The 22,699-nt window shown below is 44.6% G+C and overlaps 1 protein-coding gene across 9 annotated transcripts in view; it reads right to left on the minus strand.

The window, feature by feature from the left end:
- The window catches only part of ca10a (carbonic anhydrase Xa), a 194,547-nt gene that overhangs the window by 91,081 nt on the left and 80,767 nt on the right, over window positions 1–22,699 (minus strand). For 8 of the 9 annotated variants that reach the window (XM_061706012.1, XM_061706005.1, XM_061706011.1 and 5 more), the window contains one exon: window positions 7,762–7,857. The exons of the other annotated variant lie outside the window; for it this stretch is intronic. In XM_061706012.1, the coding sequence (XP_061561996.1) occupies window positions 7,762–7,857 (96 nt within the window). The remainder of the gene's footprint in view (window positions 1–7,761; window positions 7,858–22,699) is intronic. 9 annotated transcript variants of the gene reach the window in all.

Consider the following 22,699-nt stretch of genomic DNA (forward strand, 5'->3'; position numbering starts at 1 on the left):
AATGCATTCAATATGAGCGTGAGCAGCACTGCACAGCCATGCATAGAGACAGCCACTGTCACCAGTGAAGGGAGGCATATAAAAAACAGCGTCATAGCTCTTTTTCAGAGTCGCCTTCGAGGTGTATTGAGGTCTGTGGAGAGGGTCTTCCGATATAATCCTGTGCAAATATATGCCTGGTACACGTCTTCCCTCAAGGTGAGCGAGGACGCACTGTGAAGATGTATGCCATATTTGACAACCAGAGTAAAGTGTTTTTTAGCTATTCGGCAGCAACAGTAGTTTTGCACCTTACCTGATGAAGACTTGTACTGGCACCACAGGAATTGCGGGGACAGAAAGCCGTCGTTGTCCAAAGCGAGAGAGTTAAAAGGCAAGTGTGTTTGGATTTGCCCCACTCATTGAGTGCAGACCTCATGAGCAACAGGGCAGAAATCCCCTCTCCAGAGATTGTCTTTTCCCACACCCCTCTTAGACCTGTGACTTCATACATCCCAGACCTTGAGCCACATTCTCATTTATTTGAGATATCATATGTCTACATAAATTGAGACAACAGATAAATGGCCCAAACAGCACACCTTTTGCCCAACGCCTGGACTTGGGGTCATAGTCAGAGAAGTTTGCATTGACAGTGCCCACAAGTCCACTATTGAAAAAGAAATGTCCCGCAAAGAGACGTCCATCTTACCTGACACCATGGCAAAATCACATCGAGATTAAGGAAAAGTGAACTACAGCAGCGAGCAAAGACAAGATCTCTCCAGCCACTCCCATGTCACAACTCCTCCAGAGGACAAACTTGGATATACAGTAACGCGTTCATGAGAAGTGAAAATTACAAGAAGTTAGATTTGCCCTTTGAAGATGAGACATTTCTGACAACCATGCACAAAGACTTCAAAAGAGATGAACACAACAGCCGTATTGCCCCCCTGCCATTCAGGTCACCCAGACCACGCCTCCCAAACAACCGTGTTCAGCCCCCTCTCTTCATGTGGTCCCTTTAGAACGCAACGACTGAGTATTTCCTAATCTTTATGTGTTTATGTGATACTGTATATACCTTTCTTTGAATTCATTTGATGATGTTTGTGGATAAAATACGACCGCATATTATTATATATACAACCTCAATTCCAATGAAGTTGGAGCAATTTGTTAAACATAAATAAAAACAGAATACAATTATTTGCAAATCATGTTCAACCTATATTTAATTGAATACACTACAAAGACAAGAAATGTAATATTCAAACTGATAAACCTTATTGTTTTTAGCAAATAATCATTAATTTAGAATTTCAACTTCATTGGAATTGGGGTTGTATTACAGTAGCGCAAAGTGCTAGTTGGCTCTTAATGCTGTTGCTAAATCTTCATTAAAATCTCCTATGATGTACAGTATCATAATGGCATCTTTATTTTCTTCTATTTTATCCACTTTTCTGTTAAAGTTTCACTCCACTTCATTGTTATGAACATGTGGAGGTTAATAAAGGAGTAAGGATGCTCATTTTGTGGCTCATGAAAAGGAGTTTGGCTGACTGACTCATCATTGTTAAAACATGGAAAAATAACAGATTGAGAGGACAGTACAGTTAGCATGTTGATTTTAAGTAACTAAACAGCTAGCGCTAACCTGTGCTCATTAATGTTGACCCTAAACTGTTAATAGTTGCTCAAACAATCCTAGTAGACATAGGTGCTGTTAATTCTGGAAACAGTGTTAAAATGGAAAATAAATTAAATGGGCAGTGATGCCAGTAACACGTTGGAAAGTAACACGTTACTCCAAAATGCCCGCCATTTTGAGTAACGAGCAATGTAACGCGTTACTGAATCTTGTAAGTAGTCAGATTTCATCAAACCAATGATAGTTACTTTTGAGTCAACAATGACTCTTAACAAGCAATCATTGGTTACTGATGACTCGAAGAAGCAACCAATCTGCCCAATAGCATTTTTACCAGACAGGCAGGCCACTTCCTTTCTAATGTATTGAAGAAAATGACTGGGACATCATTGTTTATCATACAATCCACAGTGAAGGTGCAATAAATATACAAATGCACGGCTTCACTGTCGCCACACTATTTTTGTTACTGTCCTTGGGAAAAAGTGTATTTGATTGTTCTTAGTTTATTATTTACACATTAAGAATAGCGTTTTGCTGCCATGTTAAGCGTGCAATGTATTGTGGTTTAATTTTTCATACCAAATTGTGCGGTGAGAAAGCGTCATGGAGGTAAGGAGTGACTCACTGAAGGACTTCAAATACGTAGCTTAAATGATATTTACAAAGAAAAGTGAGAGCTTTCAACGTTGTCTGGAGTCCAGACTGCTCCAGCGGAACTCGCAAGCAGCCTTAACGCGCCTCACAGCTGACGTTCATGTAAGTGCTTCACCCCTGTCAATCACCCACAGCTTTGTGAGTTAAACAGCTGCTAAACTTGTCACTGGGCACAAAAAAGTTTTCTGTTTGTATAAAAATTATGATGGTGGGAGGAGGTGGGATTGGGCGTGTGTGCGTGTGTGTTTGCGCATAGGCGCTTGTGTGTGCTGATGGGGAACGGAATCAGGAAAAGCAATCAAAAATCTATAATGCCAAACAAAAGGTGCACTGTTGGCCGCAATCATGCTTTTAAAACAACAACATTAACGTTGTGGAGGAGTAGAAGAATGAAGCAAGGAAGGGGGAAGAGAAAGGATGGAGGACAGAGGAACATCTGGAGTAGTCTCATTTTAAGAATCATGCTGTAATCTAGCACTGTATGCTAAATTCGAGTAAATGTTTCTACGGATTGGGAAAAGACATTCTTATTTGCTTATCTGCACAAATATGTTGTTTTTAGTGTAGCTATACTTTTTCAACATGGAGAATGATTGCATTAGCTTATGCCCGATTTAAGCATGCTCTCCTACATATTAAACAAATAATTCTAAATATTAAACTTATATTAGTGCAGATCTACTCTTATACTATACTACTATAACACAGTATTTTTGAGTTACTATATCAGTGTGGTTTTTTTAGGCTTTTTCAGGGGTCGGAAACATAAATATTTAAAAAGAGCCATTTGGTCTCCCACAGAAAAAAAATATCGGGAGCCACAAGACCCTATCTAAAGTGAGGATAACACTGCATATATTGGTAAGCTTTTTTTCCTGTATGTATAAGAAACTAATGTGTACTGCATTTAATAAATAAATTAACTGCTACAGAGAACACAAAATCTTATTTCTGCATAAACCAAAAACATTTTGAACTCTTAAAAAAGATGCATGGTTGAAGCTTTCTTTCAAATAAAATAGTGTCTATTTGAGCCCTCCTCGCATTTATGAAATTAAAGCAAAATTAAAATTATCCATCTGCAGCGAACCAAAAATACTGTCTCGGGTTTGTTTTCCGCATGTGGAGCTTGCAGTCAGCTGTTGACTTGAATTAAAAAGGAGTAGTTCACTTAACAATGTCAAATATGTATTTGTAAAATAATAGCCAATGAAAATATTTACTTTTCCTGGTTAATGTGATTTTTGCTGTTGAACCTCAGTGCACAGCGTTGGCACATCCGGGCTGGAAGGCGAATGACTTCATCTTAACTCACGATTGTAAGTTATCAGCGATGTTTTTGTTTAACATAGTTCATGTAGCATTAAACCTTTTCTTCAGAAACTCTTCTTTTCTTGGATTTATCGAATATATTCAGGTAAGGTTATAGTTTCAGGCTAATGTGATTTTTGTTCTACTCTGATAGGTTTTTCCTTGGTTTTGTTTGTCTTTGGAGTGATAGGGTAATATGTGTTTTGGCCACTTCCTTTTAACATGCTGCGATTACTGTCTGTGTGTGTGTGTTTCAAGTAGGTGAATCATGTTGTTGGGCTACTGTAATATACAGCAATCGGTGACAAAGGGCAGCCTGCTTAGTGCCAGGCAATGTTGAAATAATGTCACTAGGGGTTTTGAGTCTTCCCTGCCTAAATAACTTTCTCTGAGGCAGAATTAAGAGTTTCTTCCTGTTGTTGAAAATATTCAGTCTTCCATCATTTGGTCTGTTCTCCAACCTCTGTGTGATGTCAAACTATCACAATTCAACTTAGCAGTACCAGCTTTTATCTGTTTGTATTTCTAATTGTTCCTTTCTTTTGCTTTAAGTCCACCCTGCTCCTTTTCCAGTGCTTAATTTGCACTACTTGTGCTTTGACTAGCAGTCCTGCCCTTTCAACTTGTAGTCTGAGCTTGGTCGGTCTACCTGATGAGCTGCTTGAGTACTTTCAAGAGGTCCTTTATAAAGTATTTGAGATAGCTACTATACAATGAATGGATAGAATCATCAAATGGGATTTGAACCATTGTGGTTGTTGTTGTGGTTGAGTGCTTAACACAATTTGGTTATTAGTACTTCAAACTCGGTGGCACGGTGGCCGACTGGTTAGAGCGTCAGCCTCACTGTTCTGAGGACCCGGGTTCAATCCCCGGTCCCGCCTGTGTGGAGTTTGCATGTTCTCCCCGTGCCTGCGTGGGTTTTCTCCGGGCACTCCGGTTTCCTCCCACATCCCAAAAACATGCATTAATTGGAGACTCTAAATTACCCGTAGGTGTGAATGTGAGTGTGTATGTTTGTTTGTATGTGCCCTGCGATTGGCTGGCAACCAGTTCAGTGTGTACCCCGCCTCCTGCCCGATGACAGCTGGGATAGGCTCCAGCACGCCCGCGACCCTTGTGAGGAGAAGTGGCTCAGAAAATGGATGGATGGATACTTCAAACTCATCTGGTAAAACAGCTTTAGGTTTGTACCATTTCACCTGGTCTTGTTCCATATCTCCAATTGATATTTCACCGAACATGAATTTCACAGATTTATTGATCTCATGGACCGAGCATGCCATTTCACAAATTTATTGAACATTATTCCTTGGAACAATTCCAAGTTTAAATAATTTTCCAACAAATGGGTCATTTCATTCCTTTTTTGAGGTTAGCGCACCAAGTTTACCACTTCTTGATATATTTAATTTCCGCAAAGGGTGCTCACAAAAGCTCATGAGGAAGGAGCTTCAACTCCCACTTCCACCAGAACTTTGCTCACCTCCCAGGAGAAGCAGGGGACATTGAGTCCGAGTGGACCAGGTTCACTGGCTCCATTGTTGAGGCAACCGACCAGAGCTGGACGCCAAGGATGCCGTCAAGGTGAAGAAGGAGCTCTATCGAGCTTTTTTGGCCTGCGGGACTTCCGAGACAGCTGATGTGTACCAGCAGGCCAAGCGAAATGCAGCTTTGGCGTTCACTGAGGCAAAAACTCATGTGTCTTAGGAGTTCATTGAGGCCATGGAGAACAACTTCTGCATGGCTTTGAGGAAATTCTGGTCCACCATCTGACGTCTCATGAGGCGGAAGCAGTGCACCGTCAAGACTGTGTATAGAGGGGACGGGGTGCTGCTGACCTCAACTTGGGACAATGTGAGTCGGTGGGCCGAATACGTCGAAGACTTCCTCAATTCCATTGACACGCCTTCCTATGAGGAAGATTCTGACACGGGCTTTCCTATTTCTATTCTTATTTCTCCTATTATACTCAGCAGAGTTCTTGAGGGTGCATGGAAGTTAGTCTAATCAGTTTACATGTGGTTTGTGGACTTGGAGGAGGAGTTCAACCATGTCCTCCGGGGGGTCCTGTGCAGCGTGCTCCTGAACAAGAGCTGTTCGGTCCCTGTACGACTGGTGTCATAGTTTGGTCTGCATTACTGGCAGTATGTCAGATTCGTTTCCAGTGAGGATTGCACTCCACCAAGGCTGCCCTTTGTCAACGATTCTGTTCATTTCCTTTATGGACATCATTTCTAGGCGAAGCTTAGGCGTTTAGGGGGTTCGGTTTGGTGACCTTAGCATTTCATCTCTGCTTTTTGCAGATTATGTGGCTCTGTTGGCCTCATCAAGCTGCGAACTTGAACTCACACTGGAGCGATTCATAGCAGAGTGTGAAGTGGCTGGGATCAGCACCGGCAAATCTGAGGCTATGGTCCTCAGTCGGAAAAGGGTGTAGTGCCCTCTTCTGGTTGAGGAAAAGATCCTGCCCCAAGTGGAGGAATTCAAGCATCTCAGGATTCTGTTCAGAAGTCAGGAAATCGACAGGCGGATTGGTGCTGCATATACAGTGACGCAGACTCTGTTTCGGTCTGTCGTGGTGAAGAAGGAGGTGAGCCAAAAAGCAAAGCTCTCGGTTTACCAATCAATCTGTTTTCCTACCCTCACCTATGGTAACGAGCTGTGGGTCGTGATCAAAACAAGAAGATTGCGGATACAAGCAGCCGAAATTAGTGTCCTCTACAGGTTGTCTTTGCTCTCCCTGAGAGATAGTGTGAGAAGCTTGGCTAAGAGTCGACCTGCATCAACACAAGCCAGAAGAGCATCTGATTAGGATGGCCCCCAGACGCCTCCCTGGTGAGGTGTTCTGGACTCGTCCGGCCAGCAGGGGAGGTCCCAGGGACAACCTAGGACATGCTGGAGAGACTACGTCTCCCAGCTGGCTTAGGAATGCCTGCGGATCCCTCCGGAAGAGCTGGACGATGTGGCTGGCGAGAGGGAAGTTTGGGCTTCCCTGCTTAAGCTGCTACCCCCACGACCTGACCCTGGATAAGCGGAAGACGATGGATAGATAGATAATATGACATAATATGTTGACTTTCAGTCGTTGTGGCAGGAATATATAAAGGCCGTTTGGCAGTCGGAGGACGTAGTCAGGTATTTGGGTTAGGTGTGTCCCACACTGTCAGCACGAGAGCCATCATCACCTTTTGTAGTTATTCAGCAGAGTCAAGTATCAGAGACTAGTCTTTCCCATGACTAGTGTGATGACCCTAACACCAAATAGACAAATGTGACACTCCAGCATGAAACCAATCGTAACCCGCACGGCCGTGTTTCGAGCTGAATACATTTTCTGAAAAGGCATTAAAAATACTTTCCAATGATGTATAGATTGTGGTAATCTGGTAACATTTGGTGAAGATATGTTCGTTCGAAGATTGGAAGTGGTGTTTTAGTGTTAGCCTAGCAACAAGGAACTCTTGTTTGCATCACGAGGGACCGTATTACGGCCTCTTGTTGGTTCATACATGTAAGGACATACATTTGAATTCAATCTGCGGCTGCAAAGAACCCCAATCTTCTTGTTGATACCAAACAAGATGTGGTTGTGCTTGTTTTCCGCACAGTAGCAGCCGATTAGTGTTATTGATTTCTTGTTGTCTGACATTTCTCATGGAGATTTTGCTGTACCCTCTCAATAAACGCATTTTTTTTCGAGGCATTAAGGTGACAAATTCACACCAATTCCAACTGGGAAGTGAAATTTACTTTTTTTCTGGTGTTTGAATCACATCTGACAATTGATCTTTTTCACGTCATCAATGCTCTAGCTCAAAACACGGTGGTGCGAACACGGTGGTGCGACCTCCGATCAAATGTGGATTCGAGATTATGGAGCAGATGACGATGTATAGGGGCAATGGCGAGCAGTGTTCTTGATGTGGATGGAAAAGGCAGCTTTGGTCATTTATTTGACAGGAGGACAAAAGGAAAGGTTTGGAAGGCGACTCTAAGACTGCGGCTGTGTTTAAAAGCTTCTGCATGGACTTCAAGTTATTCAATATGCAGCAAATGCAATACAAGAATCCAGTCATTACCAACAGCATATATTGACAAATACAATTTACAAATGTAGGCATTTGGCATTTATTAAACAGGTATCTGAGACTTACTTTCATGAATATGGACACGATGACTAGTCCATTAGGGCTTTTGGCAGCTTCAGTATAATTCGTATACAACTCGTGATTGTAGTGAATCAGCTGAACCTGGAATAGAGTGTGAGAGATAAAGGTAATACATCAATACACAATATACCACCACCAATTAAGAATTAAATTAAAAATCAATTGTACCATTCAAACAATCTCTTCGGGCAAACTGCATTCTTTAAAACGCTCGTTTGAATAATTCAAGTCCAGTGAAGTTCAAACCCCACATGACCAAGCTTGACTCAACGTTGCGGGCTTTTAGGGGAGCCCCCACACGTAGGTAATAGTGCAGGCCACCGCCACCACTATGGGTAATAGTACTCAGGCACTGAATCGCAGCCAAAATTAGTGCAAACTATGGCTCCACTCAGTTTCACTGGCCTTATCTTTTACATAAATAAGGATCCTAAGATGTACACTGCAGATGGACACTGTTAAATTATTGTACCTTAACATTGCATTCGGATGAATGGACAATGGAGAAAAAGCATGGCATGTTTATGAGGATAAGCGGTAAAGAAAATTGATGGATGGATAGATCTCGGAGCCAACAGCTTTCAAAGAACTCAGCATCAAAGACACAGGAAGAAAGCACACAAAAGGTGTGATGACACAGGCATGCATCCTATAGCATGTCCGAGCGCCTCACTGTGGCACAAGCATTAATACTGCACATTACCAGTAAACATTAGAACTTTGCATAAAACAGTACATTATATTGCACATCAACTGATGTTTCTTAACACACCCACTTGTACTTATGTTGTCATCATTTAAAACAAATATAACAAAAAAATCATTATGAATGTGGATCTCTGTCTTACACATTTCAAACTCCCCCCAAAAACACCTTTTATTTTCAGTTTAAACTTTTTTATAGATTTGGTCATTATATCAGCATCTATGTCAGGACAATACATCAAAGTCACTCTCCCCTCATTCACAATAGACCTGATAACATGTTTACGTCTCTGTGTGTTGACAGGGTTTTGACAAGAGTGATTGTCCCATGGTTGTCATCATGTACTATGGTTAGTGAATACTTATGACATTTTGAAATCAATACCCATGAGTAGATCATGGGTAGATCTTTCATTCTTTGAGTAGATCTTTCATTCTAAACTTTTCTGCGAGCATGTCTTTTACTTCTCTCAAAACCTCAGCATTGCTCGCTGCAATGATTAAGTCATCAACCAATATGATTACAGGTGCTGGTCATATAATTAGAATATCATGAAAAAGGTTATTTATTTCCGTAATTCCATTCAAAAAGTGAAACTTGTATATTATATGCACTCATTACACACACTGACATATTTCAAATGTTTATTTATTTTAATTTTGACGACTATAACTGACAACTAATGAAAATCCCAGTCAGTATCTCAGAAAATTTTAACATTACTTCAGACCGATACAAAAAAAAAATTCTAGAAATGTTGGCCAACTGAAAAGTACGAACATGAACAGTATGAGCATGTACAGCACTAAATACTTAGTTGGGGCTCCTTTTGCTTGAATTACTGCAGAAATATAGTGTGGCATAGAGTCAATTAGTCTGTGGCACTGCTCAGGTGTTAAGAGAGCCCAGATTGCTCTGATAGTGGCCTTCAGCTCTTCTGTATTGTTAGGTCTGGTGTATCACATCTTCCTCTTCATAATATCCCATAGATGTTCTATGTGGTTGAGGTCAGGTGAGTTTGCTGGCCAATCAAGAACAGGAAAACCAGATACTGGTAGCTTTGGCACTGTGTGCAGGTGCCAAGTTCTCTTGGGAAATGAAATCTGCATCTCCATGAAGTTGGTCAGCAGCAAGAAGCATGAAGTGCTCTAAAACTTCCTGGTAGATGGCTGCATTGACCTTAGACCGAAGGAAACATGGTTGACCAACACCAGCACATGTCATGGCACCCCAATCCATCACTGACTGTGGAAACTTTACACTTGACCTCAATCAACGTGGAATCTGTGCCTCTCCTCTCTTTCTCTAGACTTTGGGACCTTGATTTTGAAAGGACATGCAAAATTCCCCTCCTTGAACCGTCACCTTGTCGTGGTGGAGGGGTTTGTGTGTCCCAGTGATCCAAGGAGCTAAGTTGTCTGGGGCGTTATGCCCCTGGCAGGGTCACCCATGACAAACAGGTCCAAGGTGAGGGATCAGACAAAGCATGGCTCAAAGACCCCTAATGATGACGACAAACAATGGACTTAGTTTTCCCTTGCCTGGACGCGGGTCACCGGGGCCCCCCACTGGAGCCAGGCCTGGTGGTGGGGCTCGAAAGCGAGCGCCTGGTGGCCGGGCCTGCACCCATGGGGCCCGGCCGGGCACAGCCTGAAAGGGTAACGTGGGTCCCCCTTCCCATGGGCTCACCACCTGTGGGAGGGGCCATAGGGGTCGGGTGCAGTGTGAGCTGGGCGGTGGCCGAAGGCGGGGACCTTGGCGATCCGATCCCCGGCTACAGAAGCTGGCTCTAGGGACGTGGAATGTCACCTCTCTGGCAGGGAAGGAGCCCGAGCTGGTGTGTGAGGTTGAGAAGACTCCATTGTTCTGTTGGGGGACTTCAATGCTCACCTGGGCAATGACAGTGCTCACGTGGGCAATGACAGTGAGACCTGGAAGGGCGTGATTGGGAGGAACGGCCCCCCCGATCAGAACCCGAGCGGTGTTCTGTTATTGGACTTCTGTGCTTGTCACGGATTGTCCATAACGAACACCATGTTCAAGCATAAGGGTGTCCACACGTGCACTTGGCACCAGGACACCCTAGGTTGCAGTTCGATGATCGACTTTGTGGTCGTGTCATCGGACTTGCGGCCGCATGTCTTGGACACTCGGGTGAAGAGAGGGGCGGAGCTGTCAACTGATCACCACCTGGTGGTGAGTTGGCTCCGATGGTGGGGGAAGATCCCGGTTCGACGTGGCAGGCCCAAACGTATTGTGATGGTCTGCTGAGAACGTCTGGCAGAATCCCCTGTCAGAAGGAGTTTCAACTCCCACCTCCGACAGAACTTTGCTCATGTTCCGGGGGAGGCGGGGGACATCGGTCCCAATGGACCATGTTCCACGCCTCCATTGCTGAGGCGGCCGACCAGAGCTGTGGCCGTAAGGTGGTCTGTCATGGCGTAAGGTGGCCTGTCGTGGCGGCTGAAGAAGGAGTCCTCTTGGGCCTTTTTGGCCTGTGGGACTCCTGAGGCAGCTGATGGGTACTGGCTGGCCAAGCGGAATGCAGCTCTGGTGGTCGCTGAAGCAAAAACTCGGGTATGGGAGGAGTTCGGTGAGGCCATGGAGAAAGACTTCCGGACGGCTTCGAGGAAATTCTGGTCCACCATCCGACGTCTCAGGAGACGAAAGCAGTGCACCACCAACACTGTGTATAGTGGGGATGGGGCGCTGCTGATCTCGACTCGGGACGTTGTGAGTCGGTGGGGAGAATACTTCGAAGACCTCCTCAATTCCACCGACACGCCTTCCCATGAGGAAGCAGAGTGTGGGTTCTCTGAGGCGGGCTCTCATATCTCTGGGTTTGAGGTCACTGAGGTAGTTAAAAAGCTCCTCGGTGGCAGGGCCCCGGGGGTGGATGAGATTCGCCCGGAGTTCCTCAAGGCTCTGGATGTTGTGGGGCTGTCCTGGTTGACACGCCTCTGCAACATCGCGTGGACATCGGGGACAGTGCCTCTGGATTGGCAGACTGGGGTGGTGGTCCCCCTTTTTAAGAAGGGGGACCGGAGGGTGTGTTCCAACTACAGGGGGATCACACTGCTCAGCCTCCCTGGTAAGGTCTATTCAGGGGTGCTGGAGAGGAGGGTCCGTCGGGAAGTCGAATCTCAGATTCAGGAGGAGCAGTGTGGTTTTCGTCCTGGCCGTGGAACAGTGGACCAGCTCTACAACCTCGGCAGGGTCCTCGAGGGTGCATGGGAGTTTGCCCAACCAGTCTACATGTGTTTTGTGGACTTGGAGAAGGCGTTCGACCGTGTCCCTCGGGGAGTCCTGTGGAGGGTGAGTGAGGGAAGAATGGAACGAGTGAGGGAAGAATGGAACGGGAGATCGACAGGCGGATTGGTGCGGCGTCTGCAGTGATGCTGACTTTGTATCGGTCCATTGTGGTAAAGAAGGAGCTAAGCCGAAAGGCAAAGCTCTCAATTTACCGGTCGATCTTCTGTGGGTTGTGACCGAAAGAACAAGATCTCGGATACAAGCGGCCGAAATGAGTTTCCTCCGCAGGGTGTCCGGGCTCTCCCTTAGAGATAGGGTGAGAAGCTCAGTCATCCGGGAGGATCTCAGAGTAGAGCCGCTGCTCCTCCGCATTGAGAGGAGCCAGATGAGGTGGCTGGGGCATCTGATCCGGATGCCTACCGGATGCCTCCCTGGTGAGGGAGGCACCGGGAGGAGACCCCGGGGACGACCCAGGACATGCTGGAGAGACTACGTCCTTCGGCTGGCCTGGGAACGCCTCGGGATCCCCCTGGAAGAGCTGGATGAAGTGGCTGGGGAAAGGGAAGTATGGGCGTCCCTGCTAAAGCTACTGCCCCCGCGACCCGACCCGGATAAGCGGTAGAAAATGGATGGATGGATGGATGCAAAATTTACTTTCATCAGAGAACATAACTTTGGAACACTCAGTCCTTTTTGTCAAGCCCAGTCGAGACGCTTCTGACGATGTCTCTTGTGCAAGAGTGGCTCGACACAAGGAATCTGACAGCTTAAACCCATAGCTTGCCTACGTATGTGCGTGGTGGTTCTTGAAGCCCTGACTCAAGCAGCAGTCTACTCTTTGTGAATCGCCCCCACATTTCTGAATGGGTTTTGTTCCACAATCCTCTCCAGGGTGCGGTTATCCCTATTGCTTGTACACTTTTTTCTGCCACACCTTTTCCTTCCCTTCGCCTTTCTATTAATGTGTTTGGACACAGAGCTCTGTGAACAGCCAGCCTCTTTAGCAATAACCTTTTGTGTCTTGCCCTCCTTGTGCAAGGTATCAGTGGTTGTCTTTTGGACAACTGTCAGGTCACCAGTCTTCCCCCGTGATTGTGTAGCATACAGAACTCGACTGAGAGACCATTTAAAGGCCTTTGCAGGTGTTTTGAGTTAAGTAGCTGATTAGAGTGTGGCACCAGATGTCTTCAATATTGCACCTCTCCACAATATTCAAATTTTCTGAGATACTCAATTTGGGGTTTTCATTACTAGTCAGTCACAATCATCAACATTAATAGAAATAAACACTTGAAATATGTCAGTCTGTGTGAAATTAATGTACACATACAAGTTTCCCTTTTTGAATGGAATTACTGAAATAAATTAACTTTTTCATGATATTCAAGTTATATGACCACCTTCAAGTTCCTGGGAATTACAGTCTCTGAGGACCTGAAGTGGGTGACCAACAACAACTCCGTCCTCAAAAAGGCCCAGCAGAGGATGTACTTCCTGCGGCTTCTGAGAAAGCACGGCCTGCCACCGGAGCTGCTGAGGCTGTTCTACACAGCGGTCATCGAATCAGTCCTGTGTTCTTCCATCACAGTCTGGTTTTGTGCTGCTCCAAAAAAGGACAAACTCCGACTGCAATGGACAATCAAAACTGCTGAAAGGATTGTCGTAACCCCCTACCCACCCTTGAGGACTTGAGGCCAGAACTAAGACAAGAGCGTGCAAAATCCTCTCGGACCCTCCGCATCCCGGTCACCAGCTCTTCCAGCTCCTTCCCTCAGGTAGGCGCTACCGATCAATGCAAACTAGAACTAGCAGACATTCCAACAGCTTCTTCCCTCTTGCAATCAACTTCTTAAACACCTTACCTACAATTCCTTTACAACATCCATCCATCCATCCATTTTCTTTTATAAACATACAGAAAACAAATTATGATAATATCATGCCAATGTCTGAATAACCTCATCCTTTTTACATCCTTTTTCAATGTCACGTGTAATGTTATTTTAATAAATAACAAACATAAATCTGTCTTATCAATAAAAAGGAAATACGATCCTATCAGGCCAATGTCTGACAAAATAACCTCATCCTTTTACAGTATGTCCCTTTTTCATTCTCAGGTTTATCCATCCATCCATTTTCTGAGCCACTTCTCCTCACTAGGGTCGCGGGCGTGCTGGAGCCTATCCCAGCCGCCATCGGGCAGTTCGAGGCACACGTTGGAGGAAACCGGAGTGCCCGGAGAAAACCCATACAGGCAGGGGGAGAACATGCAAACTCCACACAGGCGGGGCTAGGGATCCTCAGAACTGTGAGGCTGACGCTCTAACCAGTCGGCCACCGTGCCGCCTCCATTACAATATGCTGGCAATTTTTTGACTTGGGTTCATTGTCACATTTCTGTGGGGCCAATTATACATTACTCGTGCACTCACTGTAGTTGTCTCGCCATGCTACACTATTTGCATATACTGGCCACTCATGCCAGAGTAGTATCTGCTCCATTTGCACACTGATTGAGGAGTATCTGCAACATTTGCACAACCAACATTGTCCCAGATTATCGCACTACTCGTCACTTTAAACCGCATACACTCCTTGAAGTCTCGGCGACCTTTGCACAATGGTCATTGCACCGGACTATTACAATATTAGTCATTCGAACTGCTCTCAGTGCTAGAGGACTCTGCATCTTTTTGCACAATTGTCAAAAAAAAATAATAAATGTACCGGCATTACCAGATAACTAGCAACCCTTTACTGCTCAGTTTTTTTTTTTTTTTGTCAATGTCTTTATGTCTCAAAAGTGTTCTCTGTCAATTGACTGTCTGTTGTCGTACTAGAGCGGCTCCAACTACCGGAGACAAATTCCTTGTGTGTTTTTTGCACATACTTGGCAAATAAAGATGATTCTGATTCTGATTCCCGTCTTTTGATTCGTTGGCATAAACACAGTGGTCGGTTAGATTTTGCAGGGTTTTTTGTTTGTTTATTTGTTTTGCTGTTGTTTTTTAAAGTGCATTCAGGGGTTGTCATACATTCTATTTGGACCTTGACTGAATTTACCTTTTTTATTATTATTTATTTCTTTTCCTGAGATCTCAGCGGTACTATTACAGTATGTGATGGTGTTGTATTTTAACATTTTGTATGAACGCTGAATAACATTTATACGCTCTATATTTAAACTTCACTTGGAGTTGTGTGCTTTTATTTACAACCTCATTGAATCTAGATTCATATAAGCCTAACCATCGACTTCGCAGTCTCACCACTGTAGGATTGCATTAGCTTTTGTTAGAACACACTGTTATCTTTAGTGTTACTGATTCTCTGTTGCTCATTTCAAGCTGGGACAAAACAGACTTACATCATATGGCAGATCACTTTATGCAGGAGTTGACAATGTGAAAGGCAACTTCAAATCACCAGGATGTGTGAAGTAGCGTTGTCTATTTCCTCTTCTATATTCTGTTCAAAAAGGCCAAGGCGACACTGTCCTTCCAAGCAAACAAATTCCATGAACCAAAAACTTGGTAACACGGTAAAGAACCAGAGGAGGAAGCATTGGTGACCTACCCACAACCAACACATCTGTCAAGATGACTGAATGAGAAATGTGGATTCACAGCAGTTATTGTAGGAAGATCGCAACTCCACCCAAACAACAGATTCATAAGAGTTTAGAAACTCAAACAACAATCAAAAGGAAATATATCTTCACCACATGCTTTTCTGTCTCAGTTGGAGCTCTGAGTTTGCACTCAGAGCTCCTGCAGCTGTTCAACTTTAGAGCAGTGTCCTGTAGCGGACATGCTTCCCGAAACCTGAGGTGTCACAGTGACTCCCCCACAGCTTGATAAACTACATTCTTCCCTGCGGCCCTGCTGTTTGACACAGCCACTAGAAGACACCTACTGTACCCTAAATTAATTAGCAGGTCCCCTCGAAATCTTGGTTTACAGTCATTAAAGAGTCATTTTCTTTGTTGGTACTGACAACAGCCAAAAGGTGGGATCCTCTCTCCGGGAGACCAAGCTGGGACAGATCAATGGAATGCAAATTCAGCAGTGAACTATTTGCTTAATATCCAACCATGCACGCAAGGTGCCACCCACTGGCGATGGAGAGTACTGTAACCCGTGAACTTCCATTCATTTGATGTTTAACCAAAGAAAAAAATTCTGTTTTTATATTTTACGAACTCTGACGAATTATTCCAAATGTATGACTTGATGTCTGTGTGAGTGTCTCAACTTTACAAGTGCGGCTGCAAGATTCTGAGAACTGTTTGTCTTGACTCCAACCAGCATGAAATGTGATTTGAACCATAAGCAGTTGTTTTGCCAAGACTAAAATATAAACAGTCATTCTATATGGTTGACCTGTGAGTAGAGAGTAGAAAGTTGGAATCATTTTATATTAAGATATGATTTTTACATCATTTTTATCAAAATTGGAGACAAGACTCAAGCTGATGGGTGTGGTCTTCTCCAGGTTTCCCCATCCATCTTACACAAGCCCCCTGGTTATTTAACTCTTGACTCCCGCCTTCTTGCGCTCTTGAGTTTTTATCTTTCTTTCTCCGTGTCCTGACGGGCTAAGAGCAAAGCTTGCCACTGGGTCAATCGGCAGATTCTGTATCTTTTTCCTTTTTCAATGAATGCTGCTTTGTTCCTATTCCTGCGATGCCCGGGGAAAGAACCCCCCCCCCCCTGTCGACCACCTGATCTGCGAGCGTGAGTACAGCAACACTCATTACCCGCAGGTACAAAATTAGTGCCTAATAATTAAAATTATTAGCTTCACACAGCTCCTAACTTTGCTTTCGTTCACTCTGACTCAATGCATTAATTAACGCGCACATTCATATTTTTAGCCAACAACACACAGTGTTCTATGTCCCTTTTCATATGCCTATTTTTCTTCTTTTTACCATTATTAGTGTTATTTTCATTCTTTAGTTAGACCCCTTTGTGTGTTTCCCTCTAGATCCCACGTAGATTTAATTAAATATTCTATAAAGTTCTACTCTTGGTTGTTTTGTGTGTGTTTTGAGTTTAAGTAAGCCTCTGTCATCTAGAAATCGTATTTTATAAAATGTAGCAACCTTTAGTTATGAGACTCATAAAATGTTTTCTCGTCACTTTCCCTAAATTTTATACATATAAAAAGTGACGTGGTGCCCTCTATGAGACCAAATTAGTTTGATTTTTAACGGTAAAAACGTCAATCGGACTAACCCGGAAGTGAACGCAGGCATTTACCTTCATTCGTATCTCTTCCCAAATTAATTACCTTTTTATCCAAAGCAATACACGATACAGTCCTGTGGAGAGAACTAATTGAGTGCAACGTGATCAACCAACGATGATGACCAAAGTTATGGAATTCACCAAGACAATTGGGCTTTAAAGGGACATGTACTGTACGCTCAGTCTACATCAACACCCTCATTGTCAGACAGCACTATTGTGGTGGGAAGTTAAACCACAAACGGAAACTCCCATGGAAATTAATTGTATGTACGCAAGTCACCCCAGCAGATATTGTATTTGGATGATAAAGACGACCAGTTCAGGGTGTACCCTGCCTCTCGCCCGAAGATAGCTGAGATAGGCTCCAGCATGCTCCGCGACCCTAGTGAGAAGAAGCGGTACAGAAAATGGATGGACGGACTTTTCTTTCTTGATTTGCTTGTCCTTATTTATATCATGTATCTTAAGTGTCATTCCTGATCTCAACACTGGTGATGAGAGTAATGATGTTATAAATAAACAGTTATTAATAGCAATACTTTTTCCAGTTGTAACGCATAATCTAACTAATTACTATTTCAATCATGATAACACCGTTATCCTTACTGTCAAAAAACATAGCGTTACTTTAATTATTAGATCATCGAAGAAGTTTTCATCAGAGCAGTGAGCTCCGAGAGGCTTTCCCCCCCACCCCTTTTTTTTTTTAAAAACTGACCTTTGTGAAGGCGCCAAGTCTCCACGTGCAGTGTAGCATCACCTCAACACCTCGGAGCTCAAAGTAGCAGTTTTCAAAATAAAAGTCTGGCGCATATCTCGTTAACGCCGAAATAAATGTGTAATGTAAAAAACATTATAATATGTGGTCAATGTCTAACAAAGTAACCTCATCCTTTTATGTCCCTTTCTCATTGTCAGGTGTAATGTTAATTTAATAAATAAGAAACATAAATTTGTTTTATAAATATACAGGAAACGAAATATGATAGTATCAGTTTTACAAAATAACCTCATATTTGTATGTCCCTTTTTATTGTCAGGTGTAAAGTTATTTTAATAAATAACAAACATAAATCAGTCTTATAAATATAAATGAAATACGATAGTCTCAAACCAATGTCTGATGAAATAATCTCATCCTTTTATGCCCCTTTTTCATTGTCAGCTGTAATGTTATTTTAAGAAACAAATATTTTTTATAAACATACAGAAAACGAATTATGATAATATCATGCCAATGTCTGAATAACCTCATCCTTTTTACATCCTTTTTCAATGTCACGTGTAATGTTATTTTAATAAATAACAAACATAAATCTGTCTTATCAATATAAATGAAATACGATCCTATCAGGCCAATGTCTGACAAAATAACCACATCCTTTTACAGTATGTCCCTTTTTCATTCTCAGGTTTTTCCACCCATCCATTTTCTGAGCCATTTCTCCTCACTAGGGTCGCGGGCGTGCTGGAGCCTATCCCAGCTGTCATCGGGCAGGAGGCGGGGTACACCCTGAACTGGTTGCCAGCCAATCGCAAGGCAAATACAAACAAACAACCAGTCGCACTCACAGTCACACCTACGGACAATTTAGAGTCTCCAATTAATGCATGTTTTTGGGATGTGGGAGGAAACCGGAGTGCCCGGAGAAAACCCACGCAGGCACGGGGAGAACATGCAAACTCCACACAGGCACGGGGATTTAACCCGGGTCCTCAGAACTGTGAGGCTGACGCTCTAACCAGTCGGCCACCGTGCCGCATTCTCAGGTTTAATGTTATTAAAAAAAAAGAAAAAAAACATCATAAATCTGTCTTATAAATATATGATAGTATCAGGCCAATGTCTGATAAAATAACCTCATCCTTTTGTGTCCCTTATAATTGTCAGGTCAAATGTAATTTCATAAAAAAAAATAAAAATATCTGTCTTTATTCATGTCTTACATTTTCCCCCATGCCTTACATCCGCCCAACCCCCCAACCCCCTTCCCCCCAATGTTTTGACCAACATTGATGCATATAAGTACATCGAGAGCTGCCTAAAACAGGGACTGTCCACAAAACATCAGTGGCCTTTGGAGTCTGGCCAGTGAACAAAAATGCATTCACAAAAGTCTTATCATAAAATAATTTATTGTGCATGTTTGTCAAACCTTTATGGTGCATATTTGTCAAACACGCACACACACACACACACACACACACACAAAACGCAACAAGTCTTCTCAAAAACTCATCTGATTGTAGAGCTCTTTGAGTTTCTCTCCATGTTCCCTCAGCCTTCCCTTGCACTCCTTAGTCATACCCCTCATCAGTTGCTCTCCAAGTAGCTGCTGTTTACTGCCAAAGAAAGACATGAGACATTATCTATAAATCAGACATTAACAGTTCAAAGATACCCCATGACAAACGATGAAGAAGGTTTAGTATTATTAATCATCTTACCTCCAGCCATATTGTGCTTTGTTCCTTGAAAATGCCCTTTGCCGCTACAGTCGACACACCCTTCAATGGCGTATATTGTTGCCTGGGGAATGCAGAGTGATTTACAGTCATGTGTTGACTAATCTTCTTCTTTTCCTTTCGGCTTGTCCCTTTAGGGGTTGCCACAGCGCGTCATATGTTGACTAATTCATTTAACTCCAAATGTACATCTGCCAATATCATGCTCTTACCAGTCAACGTATCTAGATTACCCTTTTTACATTTGAAAAACCCCTCCTGGAGTCGTCACCTTATCGTGGTGGAGGTGTTTGTGTGTCCCAGTGATCCTAGGAGCTAAGTTGTCCAGGGCTTTACGCCCCTGGTAGGGTCACACATGGTAAACAGGTCCTAGGTGAGGGACCAGAAAAAGGGCTGGGCGGTGGCCGAAGGCTGGTACCTTGGCAATCTGATCCCCGGCTACCGAAGCTGGCTCTAGGGACGTGGAATGTCACCTCTCTGACAGGGAAGGAGCCCGAGCTAGTGTGTAAGGTCGATAAATTCCAACTAGATATAGTCGGGCTTGCCGACTATACACATGGTTTGGGCTCTGGTACCAGTCATCTTGAGAGGGGTTGGACTCTCTTCGGTGAGAAGCGCAGAGCAGGTGTGCGTATGCTTATTGCCCCCCGGCCTGTAGATTGGGGTTCAGTCCGGTGGACGAGAGGGTAGCCTCCCTCCGCCGTCGGGTGGGGGGACGGTTCCTGACTGTTGTTTGTGCCTATGCACCAAACAGCAATTCAGAGTACCCACCGTTTTTGGAGTACTTGGAGGGGGTGCTGGAGAGTGCTGCCGAAGGGGACTCCATTGTTCTGCTGAGGGACAATGACAGTGAGACCTGGAGGGGCGTGATTGGGAGGAACGCCCCCCCCCCCCCTCCCCCCCTGATCACAACCTGAGTGGTGTTCTGTTATTGGACTTCTGTACTCATCATGGATTCGATGATCGATTTTTCTGGTCGTGTCATTGGACTTGCGGTCTTGGACACTCGGGTGAAGAGAGGGGCAGAGCTGTATACTGAGCTGTATGCTGGGAATGTCTGGCAGAATACCGTGTCAGAGGAGTTTCAACTCCCACCTACGACAGAACTTTGCTCATGTTACGGGGGTGGCGGGGGACATTTAGGCGGCCGACCGGAGCTGCGGCCGTAAGGTGGTCGGTGCCTGTCGTCGCGGCAACCCCTGTCCCCATTGGTGGACATTGGTGAGGGATGCCATCAAGCTGAAGAAGGAGTCCTATCAGTCCTTTTTGGCCTGTGGGACTGCTGAGGCAGCTGACTGGTACCGGCTGGCCAAGCGGAATCCAGCTTTGATGGTCGCTGAAAACTCGGGCGTGGGAGGAGTTCGGTGAGGCCATCGAGAATGATTTCTGGGTGGCTTAAATGAAATTCTGGTCCACCATCAGCATCTCAGGAGGGGGAAGCAACACTGTGTATGGTGTGGATGGAGCACTCGACTCGGGACGTTGTGAGTCGGTGGGGAGAATACTTCGAACACCTCCTCAATGCCAGCGACATGCCTTCCCATGAGGAAGCAGAGTCGGGGTTCTCTCCTATCTCTGGGGTTGAGGTCACCCTTTGTCACCGATTCTGTTCATAACTTTTATGGACAGAATTTCAAGGCGCAGCCGAGGCGTAGAGGGGGTCCGGTTTGGTTGCCTCAGTATTGCATCTCTGCTTTTTGCAGATGATGTGGTTCTGTTGGCTTCACCAAGCCATGATCTCCAACTCTCACTGGAGCAGTTCGCAGCCGAGTGTGAAGCGGCTGGGATGAGTATCAGCACCTCCAAATCTGAGACCATGGTCCTCGGTCGGAAAAATGGTGGCGTGCACTCTCCAGGTCGGGGATGAGATCCTGCCCCAAGTGGAGGAGTTCAAGTATTTTGGGGTCTTCTTCACAAGTGAGGGAAGAATGGAATGGGAGATCGACAGGCGGCTCGGTGCAGCGTCTGCAGTGATGTGGACTGTTGTGGTAAAGAAGGAGCTAAACCGAAAGACGAAGCTCTCAATTTACCGGTCGATCTATGTTCGTATACTCACCTATGGTCACAAGCTGTGGTTCGTGACCGAAAGAACAAGATCCCGGATACAAGCGGCCAAAATGTATTTCCTCCGCAGGGTGTCCGGGGTGTCCCTTAGAGATAGGGTGAGAAGCTCGGTCATCCGGGAGGATCTCAGAGTAGAGCCTCTGCTCCTCCACATCGATAGGAGCCAGATGAGGTGATTCGGATGCCTCCCGGAAGGCTCCCTGGCGAGGTATTCCGGGCACGTCCCACCGAGAGGAGACCCCGGGGACGACCCAGGACATGCTGGAGAGACTACGTCTTTCAGCTGGCCTGGGAACGCCTCAGGACCCCCCTGGAAGAGCTGGATGAAGTGGCTGGGGAGAGGGAAGTCTGGGCGTCCCTGCTAAAGCTACTGCCCCCGCGACCCGACCTCAGATAAGAAAATGTTTAGAGTGAAAATATATTTTGTGAGAAAAATGTTGATGTGTTAAATACTTATTTCAGCCACTGTGTGTGTGTGTGTGTGTGTGTTTTCGTGCGCATGTATCGTGGTTGTATGATAACAAGAAAAAGTGTTTTGAGGTTAATACTGGAGACTGGAAAAGGTGTGTGGGTTTGTGATGTTGACACTGAACTGGTAGATTTCAGGAGGTTAGCTACTTGAAAAGTAGATCTTGAGTCAAAAACGGTTGGTGACCCCGGGGTTAGCACATCTGCCTGACAGTTCTGAGGTCCCGGATTCAAATCTGGCCTCCCTGTGTGGAATTTGCATATTCTCCTCGTGCCTGCATGGGTCTTCTCCTGTTGGTGGATGCTCAACATTACCACAGCCATAACATGAGAATATCAAATCCATCAATTTATGAAAAAAGTATGACCACAACAGCCTTTGTTCTTCACAAAAGATGTAGCTATTATTTAAGCATTTATTTTATGAAATACCCACTGTCATGTGTGTGTGTTCCGGGTTTTGTCTTCCCCTGTTTCACACACACCTGCTCCTGTGAGCATCTTCACCACCTGTGCCTCGTTCACCCTAATTACCTATTGTATTTAACCTCGTGTCTCATTCCCTCTCGTTGCCAGTTCGTTGTACCTTGTCGTCGCGTTCCAGCATTCCTTGTTTCCATGTCACAGACTCACAGTAAGATTTGACCCTGTTCCGATTATCAACCTTGCCTCTTTGCCTCATGTTTTTGGATACTGTTGCCTTTCTTGG

This window comes from Phycodurus eques, chromosome 19, assembly GCF_024500275.1.
Source record: "Phycodurus eques isolate BA_2022a chromosome 19, UOR_Pequ_1.1, whole genome shotgun sequence".
Classification (NCBI taxonomy): domain Eukaryota; kingdom Metazoa; phylum Chordata; class Actinopteri; order Syngnathiformes; family Syngnathidae; genus Phycodurus; species Phycodurus eques.